Here is a 24183-nt window from a genome sequence, read left to right as displayed (position 1 = left end):
TCCCTCTTCACTGTGCTCAACTTTGCCTGGTACAACAGGGTGAGCCTTAGCAAGAGTAGAAAGGAACTATCTTCATAATTTCTACTATAAATCTCACAATGTTGTATTTAAATTAGTATTTAGTATCTACAATTAAGCCTGTAGGATCTAGGAAATAGGGTCTGAGGAGGAAAGAGACAGATTCTCAGGACTCTGGCTCTTGATGAAGGAGAGGGAAGGGTAATAGTCTAAGGGAAGTTTGGCCATTCCTGTAGACTTCCCTAGTTGTCGTGAGTGAGGGTTGCTTGTCATATCTAGTGGGGAGAAGCCAGGGAAGGCACTGGACTCCCTATAGTTCCTAGGATGACCCCAAAACAAAGCCTCAAAGGTTGATGGTCCTGAGACTGAAAAACTGTATCTTAAGGGAACCATCCCTGAACTATGAGTCAAAAGACCAAATTCACACCTAGATTATGTCATTTACTAACAAGTAACATGACACTGACAAATGGTTCAAGCTATTTGCAACTTAATTTTTTTCAACTTTAACATGGGAGTAGTCACATCTGCCCTGCTCACCAGCTCAGGGCTATAGACAATTATCAAATAAAAATCCATATGTAATATACAAAAGGAGAGTGGTACTGTTATTATTCAACACTGCAAGCTCTTCAACATCAACATTCTCAGCCTACTCTCTATGCAGACACAAACTCAATGTACAAATATTTATGTAGAGCTTATGGGATGAATAGGACACTTTTCATCTTGTTCAAAACAAAAAAACAAAACAAAACAAGCCAACAAACAAAAAACCCTCAGCACCCACAGAAAGTCAAATGAGCCTCCTATATCTGGTTCTGTAGTCAGACTACACAAAGAAAAAAGTGAAAAGTCCACCTGTTAGCAAGGCAGATTTAACATTCGGCCTTCTTCTGTCAATGACCCATAAGGGAACCTTGAGCCTTAGAACACAGAACACTTACCTCATGGATTTTTCCCTCGTGGTGGCAAGAGCCAGGACTCCTCTGTACACACTTCGGGCAGCACTGGTTGGAGGCAATCTGCAGAACTTCTCCCTGGGTATGTGAAAGCAGCTCAGTGTGAAATCACAACAGCAAATGCTAGTTCGTCAGACCCAAGTATCTGAGATTCCCTAAACCTCCTGAGTTTCCACAGTTAACAATGACAGACAAGGTAAAGTAAATACACCAACACAAAGGATTCTCTGTCAAGAGGTGCTTTTTTGGAAAGTAATTTCTTTGGAGCAAAAAAATAACAATCCGCTGGGCCTTTTCACATGTAAATGTAATGGAGTGGTGAATTATTTCCGCTAGAAATCCTTCACACAAGCAAAGCGGATGGACTGAGAAAGGGGCTTATTTTGCTAAGTATTGTTAGCGTCTGTTGGAAGAGAACAAAAGATTCTGGAGCAGGAAACTGCTACAGAGCTGGAAGAGCAAGGTCTAATGCGGGAGCAGGGAATATGGAATTGAGTGTCTAAAAATTTTGGTTCACTTCTGGAAGCAGAGAAGAGGGACAGAGGTTGAAGGACAAAGTTTTGACAGGAAGTAATACTGTGGTGGGGGCATGCATGGTATACCAAGGAAAATTGATTAAGATTCCTGGGTGCCAATAAAGAACTGTTCTTGAGGCTTCTATAATTGCAGCTCATGATATTATAAAAAAGAAGATACCTCAGGATTTGTCTCTGATGTCAACTAATAATGCATCTGCTACCGTGAAGAATCTGCTTAAAGTTAGAGGCTAAGGATACAGCTCTGTGGGGAAGCACCTACAGTACATGTGCAGTTCTAAGTTCCATCCCCAGTACCCCACACACTGACAAAAAGAAGTGGACACACAAGGGGAACAAAGAGGTTATCTTTAGGATCTAATGATCCACCTATTCGGTCTTTCCCATAGTTCAGAGATGTGGAAAAATGGGCAATGAGTGATCTGACCACAGTGTCTGAAGATCTGCATTAGCCAGGAAGACATGTCCACCTGCAGGATGAAGGTCTACAAAGCATCTACTTAGAATGAAAACAAGAGACTCCTCAGTTCATCTAACTACATCTGAAAGAATAAGTGAGAAATGAGGAATAATTTACAACTGTAAATCTACTACAAAATTCATCCATAACAGCAATCATCAAATTAATCTTATTTGATTGATAAAGAACAAAATTTATATGAGATTGTATGAAACCCCCCACGCTATGCAACATTAACAATGGTTCAGAAGGGTGTCTTCTGAACCCGAAAAGGAAGTTACACTTTCATCTCTGACAAGATAGCAATGGAAACTACATTAGCATAATTTCCACTAAGCATTTCATAGAGATAGGAAATGAGATAATCCAATTGTTTTTTAACAACAAAGATTCAAGGAGCAAGAGAGAAAGGCAGGTGGAACAGACGATTCCAAGGGGTATATCATGCCCCCAAATTAGTTTTCCACATTCTCGAGAACAAACTAACTTTCAGATTTAGCCTTCAAAAAAGCATTTCAAAATGTAATATTATTTATTTGTGAGTGGCAGTTGAAGAGGAAGAGGGTGGTTCTTAGCTTGAATGTCTGGGGGGAACATTAGACATGAGCTAATGCTCATGCAAAACCACTGCGTACAAGTAGCTGGAGATAGAGACACAGGGATTCTTGCCACCTTTTCACATGACTTGGGATGGCTGCAGCACACACTGAGCACACTGGCCTACTGTCCCTCCAAGCTTTACACTATAGCACTGAAGAGTGGTTGCATGAACAAGACCTATCAATGGAGACTGCAGAGGAGCCAGCAAAATGATTTGTTTAGGTTCTGGAAGAATCAACTAATGATAATAATGAGGACAACTTAATGATTATAGCTAAGACATACTCAGTGCTCTCATTTCCATGGGCAATGTGTCCTAGGGCACCCAATAGGTGCCTGAACTGCAGACATACCAAGCCTTATATGTATTATGCTTTTCCCCCTCATTCATAAATACCTACAGTAAAATTTAATTTGTAAACTAAAAACAGTAAGATTAACAATAATAGCTATGTAATAATACAATTCTCGAAACATTTATTATAATATGCTATAATAAAAGTTATATAATTGTGAATGTATTACAGATCTTGATAGTCTCAACACTCACTTCTTTCCACAATAAATTGACAACTTTACCAATTCATTTAAGGGGAGCACTTTAGAATTTCCCTTTAGTATATACGAACTGTCACCATCTCTACTCTTATGCTTTGAGGAAATTATGAAGTAAAATAAGAGTTAATTGAATGCAAACTCTGTCATAGCAAAACAGCCACTAAATGACCAGTGGGAAAGAAGCATATACAACCTGGATGTGTTGGGTCAAGGAACAACTGGACAGGATGGAGTGTACTAGTATGGTGGTTTGAAAGAAAATGGCCCCCAAATGGAGTGACACTATTAGAAGATGCGGTCTTGTTGGAAGAAGTGTGTCACTGTGGAGGCAGGCTTTGAGATCCCAGATATGCTCAAGATACTGCCCAGTGTCACAGACTACTTCCTGTTGCCTTTGGATCAAGATGTAAGGACTCTCAGCTCCAGTACCATGTCCGCCTTGCTTCCCACCATGATGATGATAAACCTCTGAACTCTAATTGAGCAACTCAATTAAATGTTTTCCTTTATTAGAGTTGCTGTGGTCATGGTTTCTTTTCACAGCAATAGTACCCTAAGATAACTAGTAAAAGATTTTTGTGCATAATTTCACACAATTCTTATTAAGTTTTTATTACATTTGTCTAATTATGTGGGTTATCTGGATGGATGCATGCATGCCAAGACATGCATATGGAGGTCAGAAAACAAATTATAAGTGTTGGCTTTCTCCTTCCACCCTATAGGTCCCAGGGATCCAATTCAGATTGACAGCCACAACAGCAAGTGTCCTTACCTGATGAGCCAACTTACTGATCCCAAGTCACACAACTTAGCACATGTGAATTATTAATGTCTGGAATTTTCCAGTTAATATTTTCAGACCATGACTGACAAATGAAAACAATAGATAAAAGAGAGCTATCACACCAAGCATGTAGACTAAATGTGCAATCCATAATAGTTACACATATCAATTGTGTTTACATAGTTTAACTGTTACAATTTTACATACCTTTACTGATCATTCTCTCATATTCACTCACAGAAGCCTTGGCATCTACATTCTGCCTCTGTTTCTAAGCACCATCTTGAACAACTTCAATGTGAAAGTGGCAAGACCCACACTCTACCCTCGTACATTCATGATCATCTCAGTTCAAGAACTCCTTCTCTTGGCTTCTCCTGAGAGCCTCAGGGCCATGGTCAAACTTGACATCTTCCCACCCTCCAACCTGGTGCAGATGGAAACCTTCAGCTCCGCATTCAAGGCTCCCAGGGTTCAGCTAGCCCCCATCTTGACTCCCACTCATCTTTCCTGCAAAGAGAGGCCTGAGCACATCTTTCCTTGGCATCCATTCAGTGTTGAGTTGGCCCCGTTTTCCCCAACACCTGTCCCTTCCCATGTCTTTGCTGTTTTCTTTCATTAGCACAGCCAAATCCTAGTCCAAGATGTATTGTGCCTCTTCTTTTATGAGTAGCTTGAACTGCCATGGGAACAACATCACTATGCAAGTTGAAACTCCCACTGGTTGGTAGTTATGTGCTCCTGCAGGTCCTCATCACCACCACTCATGTTTTACCTGACCTCGGTCACTCACTTGCCCTAACATTCTCTACTCTCATACACTCTGTGGCAGCTGGTAGTCACTGCCCACTTGCTTGCATTGAGAAGCACTTAGGAAATTAATAAAACACTTCCCCCGAGTGCACTGCCACAGAGGATGGGATGAGGAGCCCCTCCCTGAGAGTTGGTGACTATGGAGGCCCAAATTACTCAGGGTCAGAGAATCTGAGCTTTACCAGCAGGGCTGCATAAAGGGATGACTTGACCATGCGCGCGGTTACCAGGCGTTTGGAAGGGTCTGCACTTGGCTGTATCTAGCAAGAAGGAGGTCTTTTGTCTCGTCCCTTGGCACTGTTATAAAAGCCCTTTTGAATAAAGTTCTGGGCCATTGGGTATTGATCCAGGTCCTCCAAAAGCTATCCTGTGTTTCTGTCTTTCCTCTAGTCAGCTAGTTCTATCTTTACACCTGGTATTTTCTTATCCCTCTTTCCTCAAGAGTACCCAGGGTAAAGTGGGGACAGGTCCCCCGCAGGTGACACTATCCTATAAGCTAGGGCCTTGGATATAGGATAAGAGGAAGAAAGGGCAAAACTCATAAGTGGAAGCAGATTCTCTCTCTTTGCTTCTTGGCTCCCATGAGCCAAGCTGCTCTACAGCCCCGTACTATGATAGACTGACACCACTCGAACAGTGACCTCAAATAAGTCTTTTCTCCTTTGAGTGACTCCTGTTGAACGGTCATCACTGAACTACAATATCACCTTACCCCCTTCTTGCCCTCATACTTAACAGTACTGTATCCACCCATGGCTCTTCCTTTCCGTTCCTAGGGAACAGGATTGTTTTTCTACCTCTGCCCACTCAAGTTCCATGCTCTGAATCCCACTCTGTTCTTCTCTAGAGGCACCCTTTCTAATTCATTGATTCCAGCTCTCTGGCTCTCTTCACATCTAACCACATAACTTCAGCTTCTCTCTGCAGCCTGAGCCATCCCACCTCCTCCTGACCTGATCCTGAAACTATTAAAAACTAAGAAGGCAAAGCAAAATCTTCTTCCTTTCCTCTTTGGGTCACTCTACAAATACTGGTATCCATGTGTGAGATAGATAGGTGATAGATAGAGAGATAGATAGATAGATGGATAGATAGGACAATAGATAGATGGGTAGATGATAGATAGAGCTATATATACATACATTAAGTAATCAGTTGGAGACTCATTAGGTCATAAATACAGCAGTCACTCCTCCCTTTCTTATTCCTCATCTTTAAGCCTTCATCAAGTTCTGCTGTCTAACCCTAGATGTGTATTTCACTTGACATTTCCTCTCGATCTCTACACAATGCAGTAGTTCATGTATTTGTTCTCTCCCCTGGGTTGTTCTCATTGCCTCTGGATTGACATTCTCCTTTATAGTATCATATATTAACTCTGGAAAACCCGAAAGATCCTTCTAGAAGGAAACCTGGATATTCCACTCACGCATGATGTTATTAGACTATATCATCTTAAAAATTAAACTCTAAGCTACCTAGTACAGCTTCAAACTTCTCTGTAATGTTGGACTTATTCTCTAGCCTCATCTTTCATTCATCCTCCCACACATCGTTCAACAGTATTTACTGACTGCCCTACTGTGTGTCAGGTATGACTGCAGATATTAAAGAGATACAATGACTAAAAGAGACAGTACAGAAGAAATTAGTAAAATATATAGTATGTTAGCTAGCAATTAGTGTCAAGGAAAAGAGACAGGAAGTATGAAAGAAGAAGTTGAAATGTGTGAAATTGGTGGTGGAGAGTTGAAATGAATAGAATAGCATTCAGGCAAGACTCAAAGAAAGTGAAGGATTAAGCCATGAATTTATGCATGGACATATATTACATATGCACACACACACATATATATGTACACATGATATCCACACATCATATATTGCTTCTGCTGTGAGAATTTTGCACTTTGCTGTTCCCACTAAAAGTGTTCTTTCTCATGTGTAGGGGAAGGATGCACATGTACAAACATACAAACGTGTGTGTGTGTGTGTGTGTGTGTGTGTGTGTGTGTGTGTGTGTCCAGGGAGCAGCAATGAGGTTCGATTTCTAAAGCAGAGTGAAGAAGCAGAAGGCTAACAGAAGATTAATTAGAGGTCTACAAAGCGGTATGGAGTACATTGTGAGCAGTTATTCTAATTGGGAAGGGAAGCCACTGGAGAGGTTTAAAGAAGGAAGCAACGTGAGCTGGCTTCAATTTTAATAGCATCATCCTGGCTACTATACTACTGTCACTGTGAAAAGGGCAGGTTTGGAATCAGCCAAACCAGTTAAGAGGGTACTGTGGGAATCCAGGAAAATGACCTGTGAGAGAGCAGAGAGAGCATGCCTATGATGCACAGCCTAGAAAGGAGGAGCTTGGAATTTGCAAGTGTGCAGGATGTGAGATGTGCGAGAAAGAGAGGAATTAGGGGTGATTTAAGTTATCTGGCATGAGTTAGGAGAAAAGTTTACTGAGTTGAGAAAAAGTGAGTTCCAGAGTTTGGTATAGAACAGGAATCAGAAACTATCTGTAAAAAGTCAGAGAGTCAATATTAGCATTCAGGGGCCACATGCAATGCACATCAGAGCTACAATAACTACCATGAAGGTAGTAAAGACGGTACAGAAACAGGTGAGGCTGACTGTGTCTCAATAAAACTTTATTTATGGACACAGACCACGGAATAAACATATAATTTTTTCCAAATTATGGCTTTGATATTTTAGTCATTTAAAAGATGTAAAATAATTCTTTTTGTTTGATATGATCCTACATATACATTGTGTGTGTGTGTGTGTGTGTGTGTGTGTGTGTGTGTGTGTGTGTGTGTAGAGAGAGAGAGAGAGAGAGAGAGAGAGAGAGAGAGAGAGAGAGAGAGAGAGAGGGAGAGAGAGAGACTGGCTGTGTATATGTATATTTATATATCGCATATACTTCTGTTATAGGGCCTTTGCACTCCACTGTTCTTTCTTGTTTGGTTGGTTTGATTGTGTGTGTGTGTGTGTGTGTGTGTGTGTGTGTGTGTGTGTGTGTGTGTGTGTGTTCCTTTATTTAGAGAATACCCAGGCAGCTCAATATGTGAAGCAGAGTGATCAAGAGAAGCTAAAAAGATTAAGCAGAGAGGGTGAGTTTGGAATCCCCTTGTCTTGGCCTCTCAAGTGCTAAGATACCAGCAAGTCCCACAGATCTGCCTGTCTCTGCCCTCTAGCACTGAGATTATACACGCACACCACTATGCCCAGTTGGGGGTTTTGTTGTATATTTAACTTGGATTCTGGACATGGAATTTGGGACCTCAAGCTTGTAAGCACTTTACTGACTGGCTAAGCTCTCTGGCCCCAAATATTCTTAATTAATACAAAGTAAGATGTAGCTGAATTTAGTTCACTGACCCCTGGTATGAAAGAAGATTAGATTTGCATTCTTCTGATGACTAAAGAGCTTAAACATTTTTTCCATGCATTTATTGGCCATTTGTACTCCCTTTGAAGTACATGCTTATATCATTTCCCATTTATCGATTGTTCTTTTGCCGTTACATTTTTCTAGTTCTTTATTTACTCTAGTTATCATTCCCAAGGTAGATAAACAGCTGGTAAAGAGTTTCTTTAATTTGACAGGAACTACCATAATTAACTCTATTACTCTGGACTATTAATATATAATGGTAAAAATATATTAAAAACCGAGTTTAGTTTTCAACAATATAATCCAGACTCACATTTAATTCAGGGTTTCTTCTATAATAACAAATATTCCCATGAAATAGGAAAAGGACTGTCTTCACGGCCTTTATAAATAGTAATTCCTTAGAAATATTTGTTTCATATGTTAGAAGGATCCGTGGCATATAACAGACTAATCGCAAATGTAAACATCTACACACTCCCTGCTTCTCAGAAATATACCATGCAGAAATTAAAAAACATCTGTGCTGGTTGGTTTTTGTCAACTTGACACAAACCTAGACATACCTAGAAAGAGGGAATCATAACTGAGAAAATGCCTCCTTAGGATTGGCCTACAGGTGAGTCTGTGGGGTATTAACTTGATTAATGGTTGATGTGGGAGAGCCCAGCCCACTGTGGGTGGTGTCACCCCTGGGCAGGTAGTCCTGGGCATAGTGAAGTGAAGAAGTGAAGAAGCCATGAAGAGCAAGCCATTGAGCAGTGTTCCTCCACGGCCTCTGCTTCAGATCCTGCCTCCAGGTTCCTGCCATGACTTCCCTCAATGGTCTATAACCTGACACATGCAAGCCAAATAAACCCTTTCCTCCCCAAGTTGCTTTTGGCCATTGTAATTTATCACAGCAATAGAAACCCTAACTACCTAAAAAGCATATTTTCATTCTAATGTTAGGGAGAAAAAGAGAGCGCTTTATTACCATGAGAGGCAGAAAGACTCAAGATTAATTGTTGGGGGAAGGGGCTAAACTAGAAAAATAAACTGTGCTTGTGAGACTGACAGAATGCGTTTTAAAGAAAATAATTGGTCCTCTCCGGAGAGTTTCAATTTTTGCATTTAAAAGTTAAGCTTTTAAAAAATAGGTTAACTCGAAAAGAGTCAGCAACCAGAAAAACAGTTTTCCAACGAAACTGGCATATACTGAGGAAAAAAAAAAAAAAAACTGAAAACGTTTACAGAGCAGAAGAGAAGAGGGGAGATGTCCTGGATAAGGAGATGCTCAAGTCGGGGCTCTGTTGCTTCCCATGGGTCCAGCAGCGTAGCAACACTGTCAACAGACCCAGGCTCTTTCTGCAAACCCATCTTTATGAAGCCAGGCCTGACTTCAAGCCAGTGGATGGTGCAGAGATGCCATGAGTGCTGTCAGCAGCTCTGGCACCTGTTAGACCGGGGTAAAATCCCTGAGCTGGAGTTTATTAATTGTATAGTCCCGGCTAATTGCTTCAAGTCTCCAGGTTTTACTTTCCTCACTGTAAAGCGGGAATGGACACTAATGTCCCATCATACTACATGAAGTGACATCTGTAAAACCTTCAACCACGTGCTTTGCTAGGAATAAATGGTTAATAAGTGAAAATGAAGATATGCTTACCTGCAGAACGCTAAAATTCTCTACTTTGTTAGGTTTAGTTTCCAATTAGAGACTGGAATCGATGTAAAAACATGACCCAAAAGATTTAGAAACCTGATCATTTGCTGACTTTCCCAATAAGTTTGGGACACAATTAGGAAACCATACCTTCGCAAAGGCACACCGAGGGTTCTTGCAAACAACAGGTTTGCAGATCACAATATCACCATGGCAACGGCAGTTCTGGCATGAATCAGGCTTCCAAATCGTGGCATCCTGCAAGGAAGCAGAAGCTCTGAGTTAAAAACTGATCAGTCGAGGCCTGCGACTCACAAAAGCAGTACCATCAATAGCCCCATGTCTTGAGTGATTAAAAAGGCAAAAGAAAGTCACAGGTACACCATGCCCAGGACATGCTGGGCACTGATTAAACCACAAGTGGCAATAAAAGCGTGTAATCCATTTCACAACAGTCAGTCCACGTAGCCAAAGACAAGGGCATTCAGCAGAGAGCTGTCAATACCCAGAGTAAAAACTATTGATTGGCCTGAAACCTTGGGAGGACAGACACGTGGCTTGCAGACTTGAAGTTTCTTTATATGCTGCTAAGTAGCAGAAACCATCTGAGCAGGTTGAAAAGAAAATGACACTGACTAGCACTAGCCACCATCCAAAAAGCAGGATTTACCGCTAGATACTAAAAGCATGGCTAACTTCAATTGCTAGCTCCCTGCTGTTATGTATGTCAACATTTACCAGAGACGAGAAGGATGTGAGGGAGCCGTACAATGTTTTAAGACAGATCTACTAACACATGCATTGGATGGCTGCTCTGTGCCTAACTGTGTGCTGGGAACACTGGGCACTAATTAAGCCTACGTATGGGTACCATTCATAAGAATCTCACCATTCTTTTTATCATGAATATAAGGGAATTAGAGAAATAGAAACTGATGGTCTAGGGTTATTAGTCAACAATTTGGAAAGGAAAATATAATGACCATGAATTGAAGTGAATCTGGACTCAGTTCAAAGTCTCAGAAATGTCTTTATAATTAATTCCTTGTCCTCCATCATGCTAGATCCTTATTTCAACTGGACCCGCTTTAAAGTCACTTTTGGCCCAGGTCTCTCAGGGAGTCAACAGAAATCTATTTCTGGCTGTTCAGCGGTGGCTCTGATGGCTTTGCATGGAAGCAATGAGGGATGTAAACGACACAGGCTCCCAACACATGTTCCTGCTCCACCCCTACAACAGCCATACTTACTTGTTGGCTGGGTTCAAAACACTCATCCGCCTTAAGAACACTGTCTGTGTGCTTCTCTGTTCATATCTACTCTGCGGTGCATCTTTAGTGCCAACAGAACAAAATGCAGACACTACATGGCCTTTCTCTATCTCCAAGGGCAGGCTGAGTTTCCCAGTTCCAGGTCCAGCCACTGGCTTCCCCTAACCCGGTCTCACATTCCACTCCCCTCCTGTAGTTCCTGATCTGCTCTGACTTCTTCAAACCAAGTTCATGAAGCCAGGGATCCATCTCAGGGATGAATCCATTTTGTCCTTGACCCCTACCAGGTACAGCTCCTCAACCACTCTTTGACCCCACAGTGTCTGTGAACACTCACAATTTATAGCATTTATTCAAGCTCTTGGTTGCCTTGCTAGACCAGACCATACGTCCCTTAAAGCACTAATTTCTCTTAGCCTGCCACACTAGAGATGCTTAAAGGAGTAGACATTATTTCATGAGTTTCTTGGGGAAGGCTTCCTTCCTTCTTTCCTAAACTTTCTCAGCCATATTTTTCTCTGCCAACCAATAGAAGCACTATTCAATACATTAAGAGCCATTTATAAACCACTGGAGTCCCAGTATTACTTAAATTAGGTTTTCAGATGAACTGAGATATTGGTGGAGGGTAAAGTCTGTGTTTCAACCCGGCTAGGCTACAGGCCCCTCTTATTTATTTGAACAGATCTTAATTTGTGTTGCTATGTACAGATGATCACAGATTTATGTTTTTGTTTACTGGGGGTTAGTACAAAAGATACACTTGTTCATTAGACATCATTGCTACAATTTTGGATGTTGATCTTTTCTGGAGATAGAAATGAACAGTATGATGATCTCTGAAGATGCTAGGTAGAAGCAGAAGACCACAGCTCTCAGTCAACCACACCATCACAAGGGTCAACTAGGTTGCTATGATGCTCAGGGGCTTAGTTTATTAATGACATTTTCAACTTAGGCTTCCAATTTATTACTAGCCAGAATGCAACCCCATCAAGGACAGAAGAGCACCACCTTTCTTCTGTAGATGAAACTGATGTATGCCATCAGCTGGCCTTGAACCAAGAGACAACCTTCCAGAGTATCAGTGGGTCCCAATTAGTAGTTGGCCTTGTAGAACCTGAAGTTTTCTGGAAAGCGGGGAGTTTGGCCTCAAGAGTTTAACACAGAAATTCTGAGTTTCCAGTCTGTTGACCTGCCTTACAGATGATTAAACCTGGTACTCACACCAATTGCACACTCCGGTTCCTTAAAATACAGCCATCGCCCCTTAATTCTGTTCACCATTCATTCAGTTCTTCTAGAAAATCATGACTAATAAAGCAACACGTGCAGATTTATACTGGATAAGCACAATATCCCCAGGTAAGCACTTTCAGTTCAAGGCTAAATTCATAATCTCTTAGGTTAGGGAATAGGCTTTATACATGAGGGCCTCTCCAAAGTCATTCAAGAAACACAAAGTAGGGACGGCTCTGCCATTAAAGGCTAGGCTCACAACCAAAAATATAACAAGCACAAACTATAACCAAAACTATACGAAAACAAATACATCAGGCATATGCTGTGAGATGTTCTGTATGGCAAATGTGTTGCTGATTAGTCAATAAATAAAACATTGATTGGCCCATTGGCTAGGCAGGAAGTATAGGCGGGACAAGGAGGAGAATAAAGCTGGGAAGTGGAAGGCTGAGTCAGAGAGACACTGCCAGCCCCACGATGACAAACAGCATGTGAAGATGCCGGTAAGCCACGAGCCATGTGGCAAGGTATAGATGAATGGAAATGGATTAATTTAAGCTGTAAGAACAGTTAGCAAGAAGCCTGCCACGGCCATACAGTTTGTAACCAATATAAGTCTGTGTTTACTTGGTCGGGTCTGAGTGGCTGTGGGACTGGTGGGTGAGAGAGATTTGTCCTGACTGTGGGCCAGGCAGGAAAACTCTAGCTACAAATGGCGTCCAACGTGGTGGCAAGAGTTTCCACCTAAAAACTGAGAAAAAAGATTCTAAAACGGAGCTAAAAACAGTTCCTAATTGTCTCTCTCAAATGAGCGGCAGCTGCCGGTTTGAGCTACTGGCGAGTTCCTAGCGTGCTTGACCTGCAGTATGGCGGGAATGAGGCCTCTGCAAGTGGCACATTAAGCTGCGTGGTGGATTTAGCCTTTGGTAGTACAAAACAACAACAACAAAAAAGAGGTTTTCAGGCTACACGCTGCTTGGCTAAAAGCATAGACCCACGATAGCTCCCAGAGCTGGTGGTAAACTACCACCGCCATGTTGGGAAGCTGAGGTGGGTGGAGCCAGCAGCCACAGCTGCTGCAGTTTAAAGCAATAGATTCACAATAAGAAAGATTCAGATGTAATAGTTTACAATGTGTGTAAAAATGTATGTAGGCTTGAAAGAGAGAGAAAAAGGAATATATACAGTTATATAAAGAAATAAATAGTTTTTAAAAATAAAGTCTTTAAAGAGACAGTAAAATTAATATAAAAAATAAGTCACGTAAAGATGAATATTACACAGAGAATCTGGATTGTGTTGTCTTTGGGATTCTTAACTGCAGAGAGATATTTGATTGTAAAGGAAGCTGAGTTAAACCAATATGTATACTTTAAAGATACCTTGACTTCAAAATTTGGATATAAGGATATGTTGCTTTGGAAAAGAGTCTCTCCTTTTGTTTCCACAGAAAGCCAGAGGCTATGGATTTGTTCCAGATTAAGATGCATCAGGTTTGACCAGCCAAGACCCCCTGAAAGGTCTCCGATGACACCATGGCCCAGATGATCCAACATCCAGAACCATTTCAAGGCGACTGGCTCAGACGATACACCCTCACGGACTACTCCATAATCCTAAAATTTTCTTTGTGTGCCCATAAGATACAGCACCCCCCTCCAGCAGGAAGTAGTAAGAGAAGCTACGCCCAAATTCCCAAATTATATGTAATTTTACTTTGTTAAGGTTAAAACCTTCCTTTTTGAAAAAAAAAGGGGGGGGGGAAGTGCTGTGGGATGTTCTGTATGGCAAATGTGTTGCTGATTGGTCAATAAATAAATCACTGATTGGCCAGTGGCCAGGCAGGAAGTGTAGGCGGGACAAGGAGGAAATAAAGCTGGGAAGTGGAAGGCTGAGTCAGAGAGACACTGCCAGCCCCACGATGACAAACAGCATGTGAAGATGCCGGTAAGCCACGAGCCATGTGGCAAGGTATAGATTAATGGAAATGGATTAATTTAAGATGTAAGAACAGTTAGCAAGAAGCCTGCCACGGCCATACAGTTTGTAACCAATATAAGTCTCTGTGTTTACTTGGTTGGGTCTGAGTGGCTGTGGGACTGGTGGGTGAGAGAGATTTGTCCTGACTGTGGGCCAGGCAGGAAAATTCTAGCTACAGGCATAGGTGTACAGACCTGCAATCCCAGCACTAGGAAAGTTAAGATAGGAGGAAAAGGAGTTCATGGCCAGCCTTAGCTATGTGTCATGTTCAAGGCTATCCTGAGCTACATGAGACATTGTCTCTAACAAAACAAAACAAAAACCCAAACGCAAATTATTTATATATGTATATGTGTGTGTGTGTGTGTGTGTGTGTGTATCGTACATATATACATACATATAAATACGGGCACACTCATGTATTGCATATGTGTAGATTCTGGGTATGATGGCGCATGCCTGTAATCCTAGCACTTTAAAGATGGAAGCAGGAGGATCCCAGCCTGGGAAAGAGGAGAAAGAGAGGGAAGGAGGGGAAGACGTGCTAATCTCATGGGGCTGGGAAGCTGTGGTTGGTTTCCCCAACAGGTGGCGCAGGCCTGGAAGGACTCGGGGAGTAACTCAGAGTCCGAGCACTACGCCGATCCAGCCCACAACCTGTGAAGCTGGAACTGTCACTACCATTCCCCTTTTACAGATGAGGAGACAGTTCCAGGAAATCGATCCACTTGTCCAAGTTCACCAACTCCTTAGGCACCATGGGCACTGGGCTCTGAAACAGCTGCCTGCGTTCAAAGCTAATGTCACCCCTATTCACTGCATCTGCAGTGCATCTGGTTTTCAGCGAAATGCCTATGCCCCAGTGCCTGTTTCCTTATCTACAAAATAGAGCTGCAAAGGTAAGATAAATAAAGCTGCTGAAAGGACCACATGAGATGATGTACGGACTGGATTTGATACTGACCAAGAGACGATTAATTTTTTCTTTTTTCTCTGAATGCTTCCTAGTGTGTTACAGGCATTCAGCGCCTACCTCTGAGAGACGCCTCTTCCCAGAATGAGTGTGGCCCCACACGCAAAGGCTGGGGCTCTCCACCCTCTCATCTCTGTTCTACACAGGTAAAAGCTAAATATAAAACTACCACGCGAGTGGCATGCTAGCATTCAGAGGACTAAGAACACTGCAGCGGGGACGAGCACCAATCCGGAGGGGAAGGGCTTTGGTGTTGCCATTCCTGGTGGTGGCTCCCATTTGTTTGCTGTTCTGTTTCAGGAACCAAAGAGGATAATAGAACACGGTGTTAGCAATATTTGGGTGGGGCTCCAAATGTTACACTGTATCAGCCACGGCTCTTCCTGAACTGAGATGATAAAACAAGCTCGCAGACATCTATTGGTTTTCATGTGTTTATCTCGGTTTTGCTATTATTTTTAAGATTATAATATAATTATAGCAGTTTACCCTTCCTTTCCTCCCTTCATGTCCTCCATATACCCCTCCCTATCTCTTTCAAATTTACAGCCTCTTCTTTCATTAATTCTTACTGCATGCATATATGCATATACATACACATTCCTAAATACAGCCTGCTCAGCCTGTAGAATGTGACTAGTATGTACATTTTCAGGGCTGACCATTTTGGCAATGGACAACCAACTGGTACAGAGAACATGCTGAAAAACATTTTCTGTTCCTTCATGTGAGAGAAATGGAATGTATCCACGGTTCACGTTTCTGCATTTACCATTGTCCAGAGGTCACGAAAAGATATCTAATTTTTTTTAGCACTTTCTAATGCAGTTAGAGCAGAGGTTCTGAGAGGACCTAGGTGAGTGGGAAGCTCTGCTACACTAGCCTGAGCCCATCTTCCTTTAACTCAGTCAGGGAAAGGCCTTACCAGTGTGGGCTACTTCATGCTGAGTGAGGGGCTAAGTGGTCAGCTGCCTTCATTCCTGGAGAGGTAACATTCTACAACAGACTCCATAATACCTGTGGCACAGGCTGAACCCAAACAGGCTCTTCTAAAACACACTAAGATTTCATGTTCATTCACAAAACCATAACTTTTCTTTACATTAATCCAAAGATGAGATTTCTCTGGAGCCAGAAAACCTTCCTGACTCCTGTTACCTATCTGTCCAGCCTTCCCGAAGGGAGAGCCCATGGATCATCTGCCTCTTTGCAGGCCCCTTGAACATAGCTCAGTCTTGAACATTGGCTAAGGTAGTAAATAAGCCTAAGTGACTGAGTGTCCTCCTGAGATTACCCATCTGAATTCACATTCCACTTGGGGAGGGAGGGCTCCCGAAAACAACATTTAACTGACGGCCCGCCTAAGTCCCAACAGGGTTGACTGTCATTTCATTGGTATCTAACTGTGCTTGAAGAAAATATTTCTTCATCTAAGCACTGGACCTGTCAAAGTACTTCCTTGTATTAATGTGCTCAGGGATGTAATAATTTATGGGTAATTTTAAATAAAATAAGCCTTTTCCCAACGCCGGGATAGATAGCCATATATTTTTTCAGGCCTAAAACTTTACGAATCAATTTCTATGGTCCCATAAAATTGCTTTATGAAGGTAGGGATGCAGGAACTCCTCACCAGCTTCCAACTTTGGATAAAGCCATAAAATCCCAAAGAAATAACATTGTAAAGAGACCTTTACAGATTTTTCCATGTTACTGCTGCAATTACATCACTTTATAAGCCTCTCTTCAAATCTGACACACTCCACAAGAGACGCATGCCTCAGCTTTTCACTGGATTACAGACTAGAAAACTAGACGAAGACAAACCTAAAAAGCAGCAGAAAATACGTGCTCAAAGAGTGTCGATGTTTTTAGTAACAGGCAAATAAAGTGCTCCTGCAGAAGACGTATCTCTATCACCACATACTTTACAGCCATCTTGCTTTAAAAGCTGTTAGTGGGCTAGGGATACAGCTCAGTGGTAGAGCACTTGCCTAGCACATGAAAGGCCTAAGCTGAACTGATCCTTGGCACTTGGGGGGTGGGGGGAATCACACATAATTTATTCACTTGGTTAAGTATCTACTGAACATTTGATTAGTGCTAAAAATAAATAGTGTATATATCCCTCATTAGTACTCAAATTTGGGAAGGTGAATCATTTAAAGCATTCTAAAGATCAGTATATCAATTGTCAACATAAATTTTCTTCCATATGAATAGTGTAATAACCCCACTTTAATGATTGATTGACTCGTCTCTTTTAAAATGAGACAAAAAAGGGAATAAAGCTCTCTAAAAGCTGTGCTTTCAAGTTATAGAACAGTGTGTAGAGGGTGACTGTTTTGTAGTAAAAATGTATTTACAAGCATGGAAAAGGAGCCATGACATTAAAAAGCCAGTGATCAAAGGCAATTCGTTCCTGGGTGTGGGTGCTTGGTGATTTTTCTTCTTTTGCTTCTTTCTTTATTTTATTTGTATTTTCTATTTCTCCAATAATAAATTACATAATTTATATGGTCTTTCAAGCAAAGTTATTTCTAAAATACAAGGTGGAAGAACAAGCATGTGTGTGTGTGTGTGTGTGTGTGTGTGTGTGTGTGTGTGTGTGTATGCACATGTGTGCTTGTGTGTATGTGTGTATGCACACGCACATGCGCATGCATGTTTTCTTTCCTTCCTACCAACCCTAGTCCCAGGCAGACCCTGGAATGTGCAGCTGAGAGTAGCCACACTTAGATAAAATCACTTACTGAATACATAACAGTGGGCAATTCATCTAACTCTCCTAAGCTATCTACAAACCCTGTTGCACTCAGTACAAGTTTAAAAATTAACTGTGCTCCCTACATGTCCTTCCAAGCAATAAAAGAAAGGTAGCATTCAGCTGGAGTTCACATCTTCATTTCCAGAAGTTCACTTCCTTGGCAAGTCTGGTTTTCAGGAAAGATAATCCATAAAAAGAGGGTTCTTTGACCCAGCTCCAGTTCGGGCACAGAAATAATGGTCCTTGTTTGTCAGGGAACCATAAAGAAACAAATCAATAACTTTCATAAGGTTATTTTAGAGTTCAATTCTTCTCCCAAGTGCCCTTCCACAGACAGCTTAGATAAACAATGCCTTTTTCATTTGGTTTCATTTTAAAGTTCATGGAAAGCTCCTCACTCAGCCCCAAAGAGAAAGGGGAAGAGGGCAGTTATTGTCAAGAAAAGATATTAGATCCTCCATTCAAGAGGAATAAATACAAGTTAAAACTACAGAAAACAAAATGGTGAACCGCTTCCTGTTTAAAACCCATTTCCAAGGTCTGCTCCAAATCAGAACTCTTTACAAAGCATCTTGTTTTTTACACCAAAGACCCAAGCCCTCCCATTTCAGCATTCTGGGACCTATTGCCCAGCTATCTTAGAATGACAAACTCAAAGTCATTCGCTGCAAGACTGAGCCAGGATGCAGAAACAACAGCAAGAAACACAGATGAAAAGATAGCTCCTGTGTGTAACTGAAAACACGGTTGTTCGAGAGACCCAAAGAGCACAGCCAGTTAACATCACATTCCGACAGATGGCTTGGAACAGCACTGCACCGAACGTGGAGGCAGGGATTGAACAAGGATCGAGAACAAGCTAACTCTAAGAGCCACTAAGTCCCCAGTCTCCCACACTCTCCGACTCCTGTGGCATGCACTGGGCAAGACATCAGGACCCTCAGTTTACAAATGAAGGAATCAGCTGTGGACAGGACACATGAATTACACGCAGGCCAGATCTGGGACTGAAGCCATACTTTTCCCCCTCTTATACAGTATCAATAACAATGTACTAAAACACCATAAATCCCTCTTCACGTACACTCACTGACTTTTAGAGATCAACAAGGGGAGGCTCCCTAGGGCAATGCTGTCTGCTTTTAGAAAAGATGAAGAGACCATGATGTTTAAGTGACCCGCTCTAATCTAACTTCCACACAGACTCCAGACATTACACGATACTTCCTCCTGCCTCCTGAAGGAAGTAGATCGCCCTCTATCCCTGCCCCGCCTCTACCATGTCAACAAAGCCCCTTCCTCTTCTAAAGAACCAGACTAACTCTTGACAGTTCTGTTTGGCCCAAGGAGGAAAAATGGAGAAAGAGGGTACCCTCTAAGGAGTCCCAGATATTGTAGTTATTTTTAAAACCTCTTAACATAGTGGGTTTTTTTTTAAATCATCATCTTCATTTTTCAGAAGGGGACACTGAGGCTCAGAGAGGTTGAGTCCTATTTCTAAGGGAAGCTCGTTACCTGCGTGTGAGCTAACACTGTGCCCACTTGACTCTAGAGATGCTAAGCTTGTGTTCCCAGCACACATCCCTGAGTGCATGGCTTGCTCTACAGGTTACCCCGCCCTGGCTCGAGCAGCAGTGCCCAATGGTAGAGTGGGGAACATCGGGTTCAAAAGCCCATTGAACAACTTCCCAGCTTGAGGACTTTGGACAAATCTACCAGTTTTTCTGGGTCAATTGTTTCCCAGGCTGTAAAGATAAGGCTCGCTCAAGTCATAGCGAGGATGAAATGAGCTAATGTTCTTGGCGGAGTGACTTGCTCATTAGAAGCACGTAACAGGCATCAGCTTTGACTTAACTCACATGCCACAACCACAATCACTTGACCGTGGATTTTTATTTTAATGACACAGGGAGGGTTATAGCACTTAGCACTGTAGAACACGCTCCCTGGCATCTCTAATGCCTAATATAAGAGGGTGTGAATTTCCTGTGGCCTAAGTGTTTAAATAATACTCTACTCTTAAGTTCTGTCATAACTGCTTCTGGAGAACTACAGTCTGGAAAAAAATAGAGTATCTTTAAAATAAGATATCCACGTAATATGTCCTCGTTCTAAACTCTCAAGCAACTGAAACTAGGCTTGCATCCACGGCTCTTCTGCCCCTCACATCAAGCTTTCTGTTTATTCTAGCACAATCCTGTTACAGTGAAAGTCTGGTCAGAGAGCCCTCCAATGACAAAATAACTTTCATAAATTTCTGGAGATGCTAACCACAGTAAAAATTCTATTATGACTAGAAAGTCAGCCCTATTTCCACTTCAGTCCAGATGCTGGGAGATTCCACTACAGCTTAAGCTTGTAATTACTTTTTTTTCTCTATCAATTCAGCTTCCAAAGACTTCATTTCATATTCCTAAGGCAAACGTGGGGATGGAGGGAAATTAAACATTCAAAATGTTTGCGGATGAAATTAAACTATAGCTATACCATTATCTTCGATATTAAAATTACTTAATTTTTTTTGTCTTCCTTCTCTACTAGATTCTTATCATTCATTTTATAATTAGGTTTTCAGTTGTCTCTCTCCCTTCCCAAGAGTAAGGACAATTTTTTTTCTATTCAGGCAGCTTTGTATCCCCACGGGGATAAAACACAGCAGGCACTTAATGTTTTTGAATGAGTTCATGGGTGGATTGAAGGATGGATGGATGGATGTTAATAAAAATAAAGAATGGCTACTTTGTGATGTAGTTGCTGAAAAGCCAAATCTACAGGCAACAGCATTTCATTCCCATTGCTGTCCTTTAGAAACCTTGCTGTCTCCATTTTCAATCTATACTGTTTGAGATCTCACCCTCTAAGCCTACGTCTCAGTTAGGACCTTTGCTCTAGAGAATCCTGACCGCATGTCAAGCTGGTGCTGTTGTGTTCCAGCATGCTACATCTCTGCTGCGCTATCTGATGCTCTTTCTTGCATCCTCAACCCTGGCTTTTCCTCAGCTGGCCCATTGCAGCTGCCCAGCTAACCTGACCAGTCAGTGAGTTCGTACTACACTCAAATTCAGCCAGGCCACAAACAACCGACTAAGTCTGTCTTCAGGTCTGGCAGGCGCCCTGAGTCCAAGGATCCTCACAAAAACCTACCCTTATCTCCATGTAAAGCAGGACTTCTGAACAGGTGCTATGCTGTCCTAGAATACTTACTTGAAAATGTGTTTGGATACTGAACAGTGTGGTAAAGATGACATTCAGTGAACGTGGATGATAAATTCTAGATGTCATATAATAAGCAAGACATTCATTCCCAAAGAAAAATGTCCACTTACCACATGACTTTCAAATGTCCCACAATGTATTTATGTGAGTCAAAACCACCACATAGTTATCTGACTACATATCCTAATTCAGTTTTATACATAAACGCAAATACAAATTACTTATCAAATAGTAATATACCAAATTAGCAGAATGTAGATCTCATCTAGTCAAGAAAAAATTGTATTCTATGCTGTTAGGAAATTTGTGAAAATAATTAAAGATGATAGATACATATTTTATGCCTATTAAATATTTCATCAGATAACTAGAATCTATAAGCATATTTTTCAGATGGATGGTTTTTTATTTGATGTGTAAACTGTGTATGTGTGTGAACACACATGTGAGTGCAGGTGCATGTAAAGTCTAGAAAAGGGCATAGAATCCCTGAGAGATGGCGTGTTATATAGCTGGTTCTAAGCCACCTGATATGGTGCTGGGCACTAACCTCAGGTTGTCTGCAAAGGCAGTATGTGCTCTTAACCCTGAGCCATCTCTCCAGCCTCCTATAGACACAATTAAATAGAATTTCTAGAATACAAAAATTCAAACAAATGAATAATCCTGTTTAGTGGAATACTAGCCATCACTAAAGACAAATGAGAATATAAATCAATAGAAAATATCCAAACTGAGCCACAAAGAACCAAAAGGACAGGAAAAGGAAGGGTCATTAGAAGCTCGTGGAACATGTTGTAAAGTTTACCATATGAGCAATCTACCTCTAAAGACAAGAAAACAGGACATGAGCAGAAAAAAAACGGCAGAAACAGGGCCATGAACTTTTTAAAACTAAAAGCCATAAATGCAAAAAAAAAAAAGTGCTATGACTATCAAACAGAAAGAAAAATAACACTTTGTACTTTATCAGAGTAAGACCACTTCAAAAACCAAGAGCCAAGAAAACAATATTAAAAGTTGTAAAGGACAAGGGAGTTATCATCCAAAAAAATGAAAACTAACTTCAAAAAAATGGTGAAAGTTGTAAGATAAACCTTTAATAAGTAAAAGCATCAAAGACATAATTTTATTTCTTTATATTTTTTATTTGTTCTGTGCGTGTGTGAATTCATATGCAGGGGTACACATGTGCCCAAATGCACATGTGAAGGTCAAAGGACAATTTGGGGGCATCGATTTTCTTGGTCCCAAAGATGAAATCCAGCTCATCAGGTATGAAAGACGACAGCTTTATCCACTGAGCAGTCTCACCAGACCCAAGGTAGAATTTTATACCCAACAAAAGTATCCTTCAAAGAGACTGTGAAATAAAGACATTTTAAGTAATAAACACAACCTGTGAGAATTTGTTCCCTGAAACCCCAAACTGGAAAAGAAGCACTAATGGAAATTCTTCAAGAGGGGAAAAAAAAAAAAAAGGACTCTAGATCAGTAGTTCTCAACCTATGGGTCGTGGCCCCTTGGGGGGGGGTTCACATATCAGATATCTTGCATATCATATATTTATATTACAATTCATAACAATAGCAAAATTACAGTTGTGAAGTAGCAACAAAAATAATTTTATAATTGGTGGTCACCACAACATGAGGAACTGTTTTAAAATGCTGTAGCATTAGAAAGGTTGAGAACTACTGCTCTAGATGGAAATGGTAAAATAGGAATTTAGATAATCTCAAGTTACATACATCTATAGATCTAATGGATATAAAAAAACAAAGCACATTGAACATTTTGTGGGATTCAGAGTATGTCTAACAATACACCAAACAAAAAAGGAAGTTCTATGTACTAGCACTTACCAGGAAAAGGCGAATTCAATGAATTAATTAGATAACACACTGAGACCTCTTAGCATAATGTTGAGAGCTCACAGGCAGAGCCAAGGCCCCTCCAGGCAATACTCACATCTGTCCACACATTCCACATGTGCTCCTCACTCCACATGACCTGCTTCTCAGAGGGCCGTACCCCCTTGCATAGAGCATGCACAGCACCACATCACACATGGATTTCTCCTTGATGTGCATTTCACAATCACATTCATCGATACACAATGTGAGATGTGCTGTGAGGATTCTGAAGGTTAAGTATTCACTCTGGGCTCACTCACCCCATGTGAAACAAACCAAGTGCCTGTACTTTGGGTTCCCCCTGACTAACCTGCCATGGTTTACCTCCAAGTATTGCTACTACTGTCAGTTGATTCATAAATTAAAGCTGGAAAGAAAAGAAGGAAGGCTGTTGGGGCTAAAAACAGAGATAATCAGCTTTAATGACTAATCACTTACACTGACTCTCCTTCATTTTCCATTAAGCTACTCAACTCTTTCCAGACAAGTCACCCGCCCCTCAAGAGGAACGAGTCTACAAAATGGGCTTCTGTTCTGTATCAGTACTGCTCCCAACAAAACCCTGGCATGGACCACAATTGGCATGTGAGCTTAGCATCTTCACTCCCAGGACTGTGGGTCCTGTTCCCACCCCACCCCTGCCCCCACCCCCGCCTCCAACCCCTGTTATGTACCAAGAGGAAATTAACTGCCATCTCTCATGAGAATGACATATTGACTAAGTACTCAGACCAAGCAATCCACTCCCACAGTCAGCAAAATGCACACTGGTTATTCTCCAACAACACAAGAATGCATGACTGAATTTGCTGCGAGCCTCCCTGCTGGCCAGGAAGCCACTGAAGTGAAGCAGGTGTCCAGCGTCTCTGAGGAAGACTCTCCCAGGCCTCCGTTGTTAAATCCAGAGCTAGAACCCAGAGCAACCAGTGCTTCTGGTACAATTACTGGCACCATCCACTCCCTGCCAAGAGAGGAGACTTGGCAGCTGAAGAATGCAGCTTTCATTTTCCATTTCTACTCCAATTAGCTGACAGTACCAGTCAATGG

At 41.5% G+C, this 24183-nt stretch overlaps 1 protein-coding gene across 2 annotated transcripts in view; it reads right to left on the bottom strand.

Moving 5' to 3' along the window:
* Positions 1–24183, bottom strand: part of Fras1 (Fraser extracellular matrix complex subunit 1) — a 422683-nt gene that overhangs the window by 250782 nt on the left and 147718 nt on the right. For both annotated transcript variants that reach the window (XM_052735413.1, XM_052735414.1), the window contains exons 3-4: positions 9922–10029; positions 966–1058 (exon numbers count right to left, since the gene is read on the bottom strand). In XM_052735413.1, coding sequence (XP_052591373.1) covers positions 966–1058; positions 9922–10029 — 201 coding nt within the window. The remainder of the gene's footprint in view (positions 1–965; positions 1059–9921; positions 10030–24183) is intronic.

The sequence above is a fragment of the Peromyscus californicus genome, unplaced genomic scaffold, assembly GCF_007827085.1.
Source record: "Peromyscus californicus insignis strain IS unplaced genomic scaffold, ASM782708v3 Scaffold_13__1_contigs__length_99412109, whole genome shotgun sequence".
Classification (NCBI taxonomy): domain Eukaryota; kingdom Metazoa; phylum Chordata; class Mammalia; order Rodentia; family Cricetidae; genus Peromyscus; species Peromyscus californicus.
The sequence above is the reverse complement of the archived record's forward strand: the minus strand, read 5'-3'. Positions and strand labels throughout refer to the sequence as shown.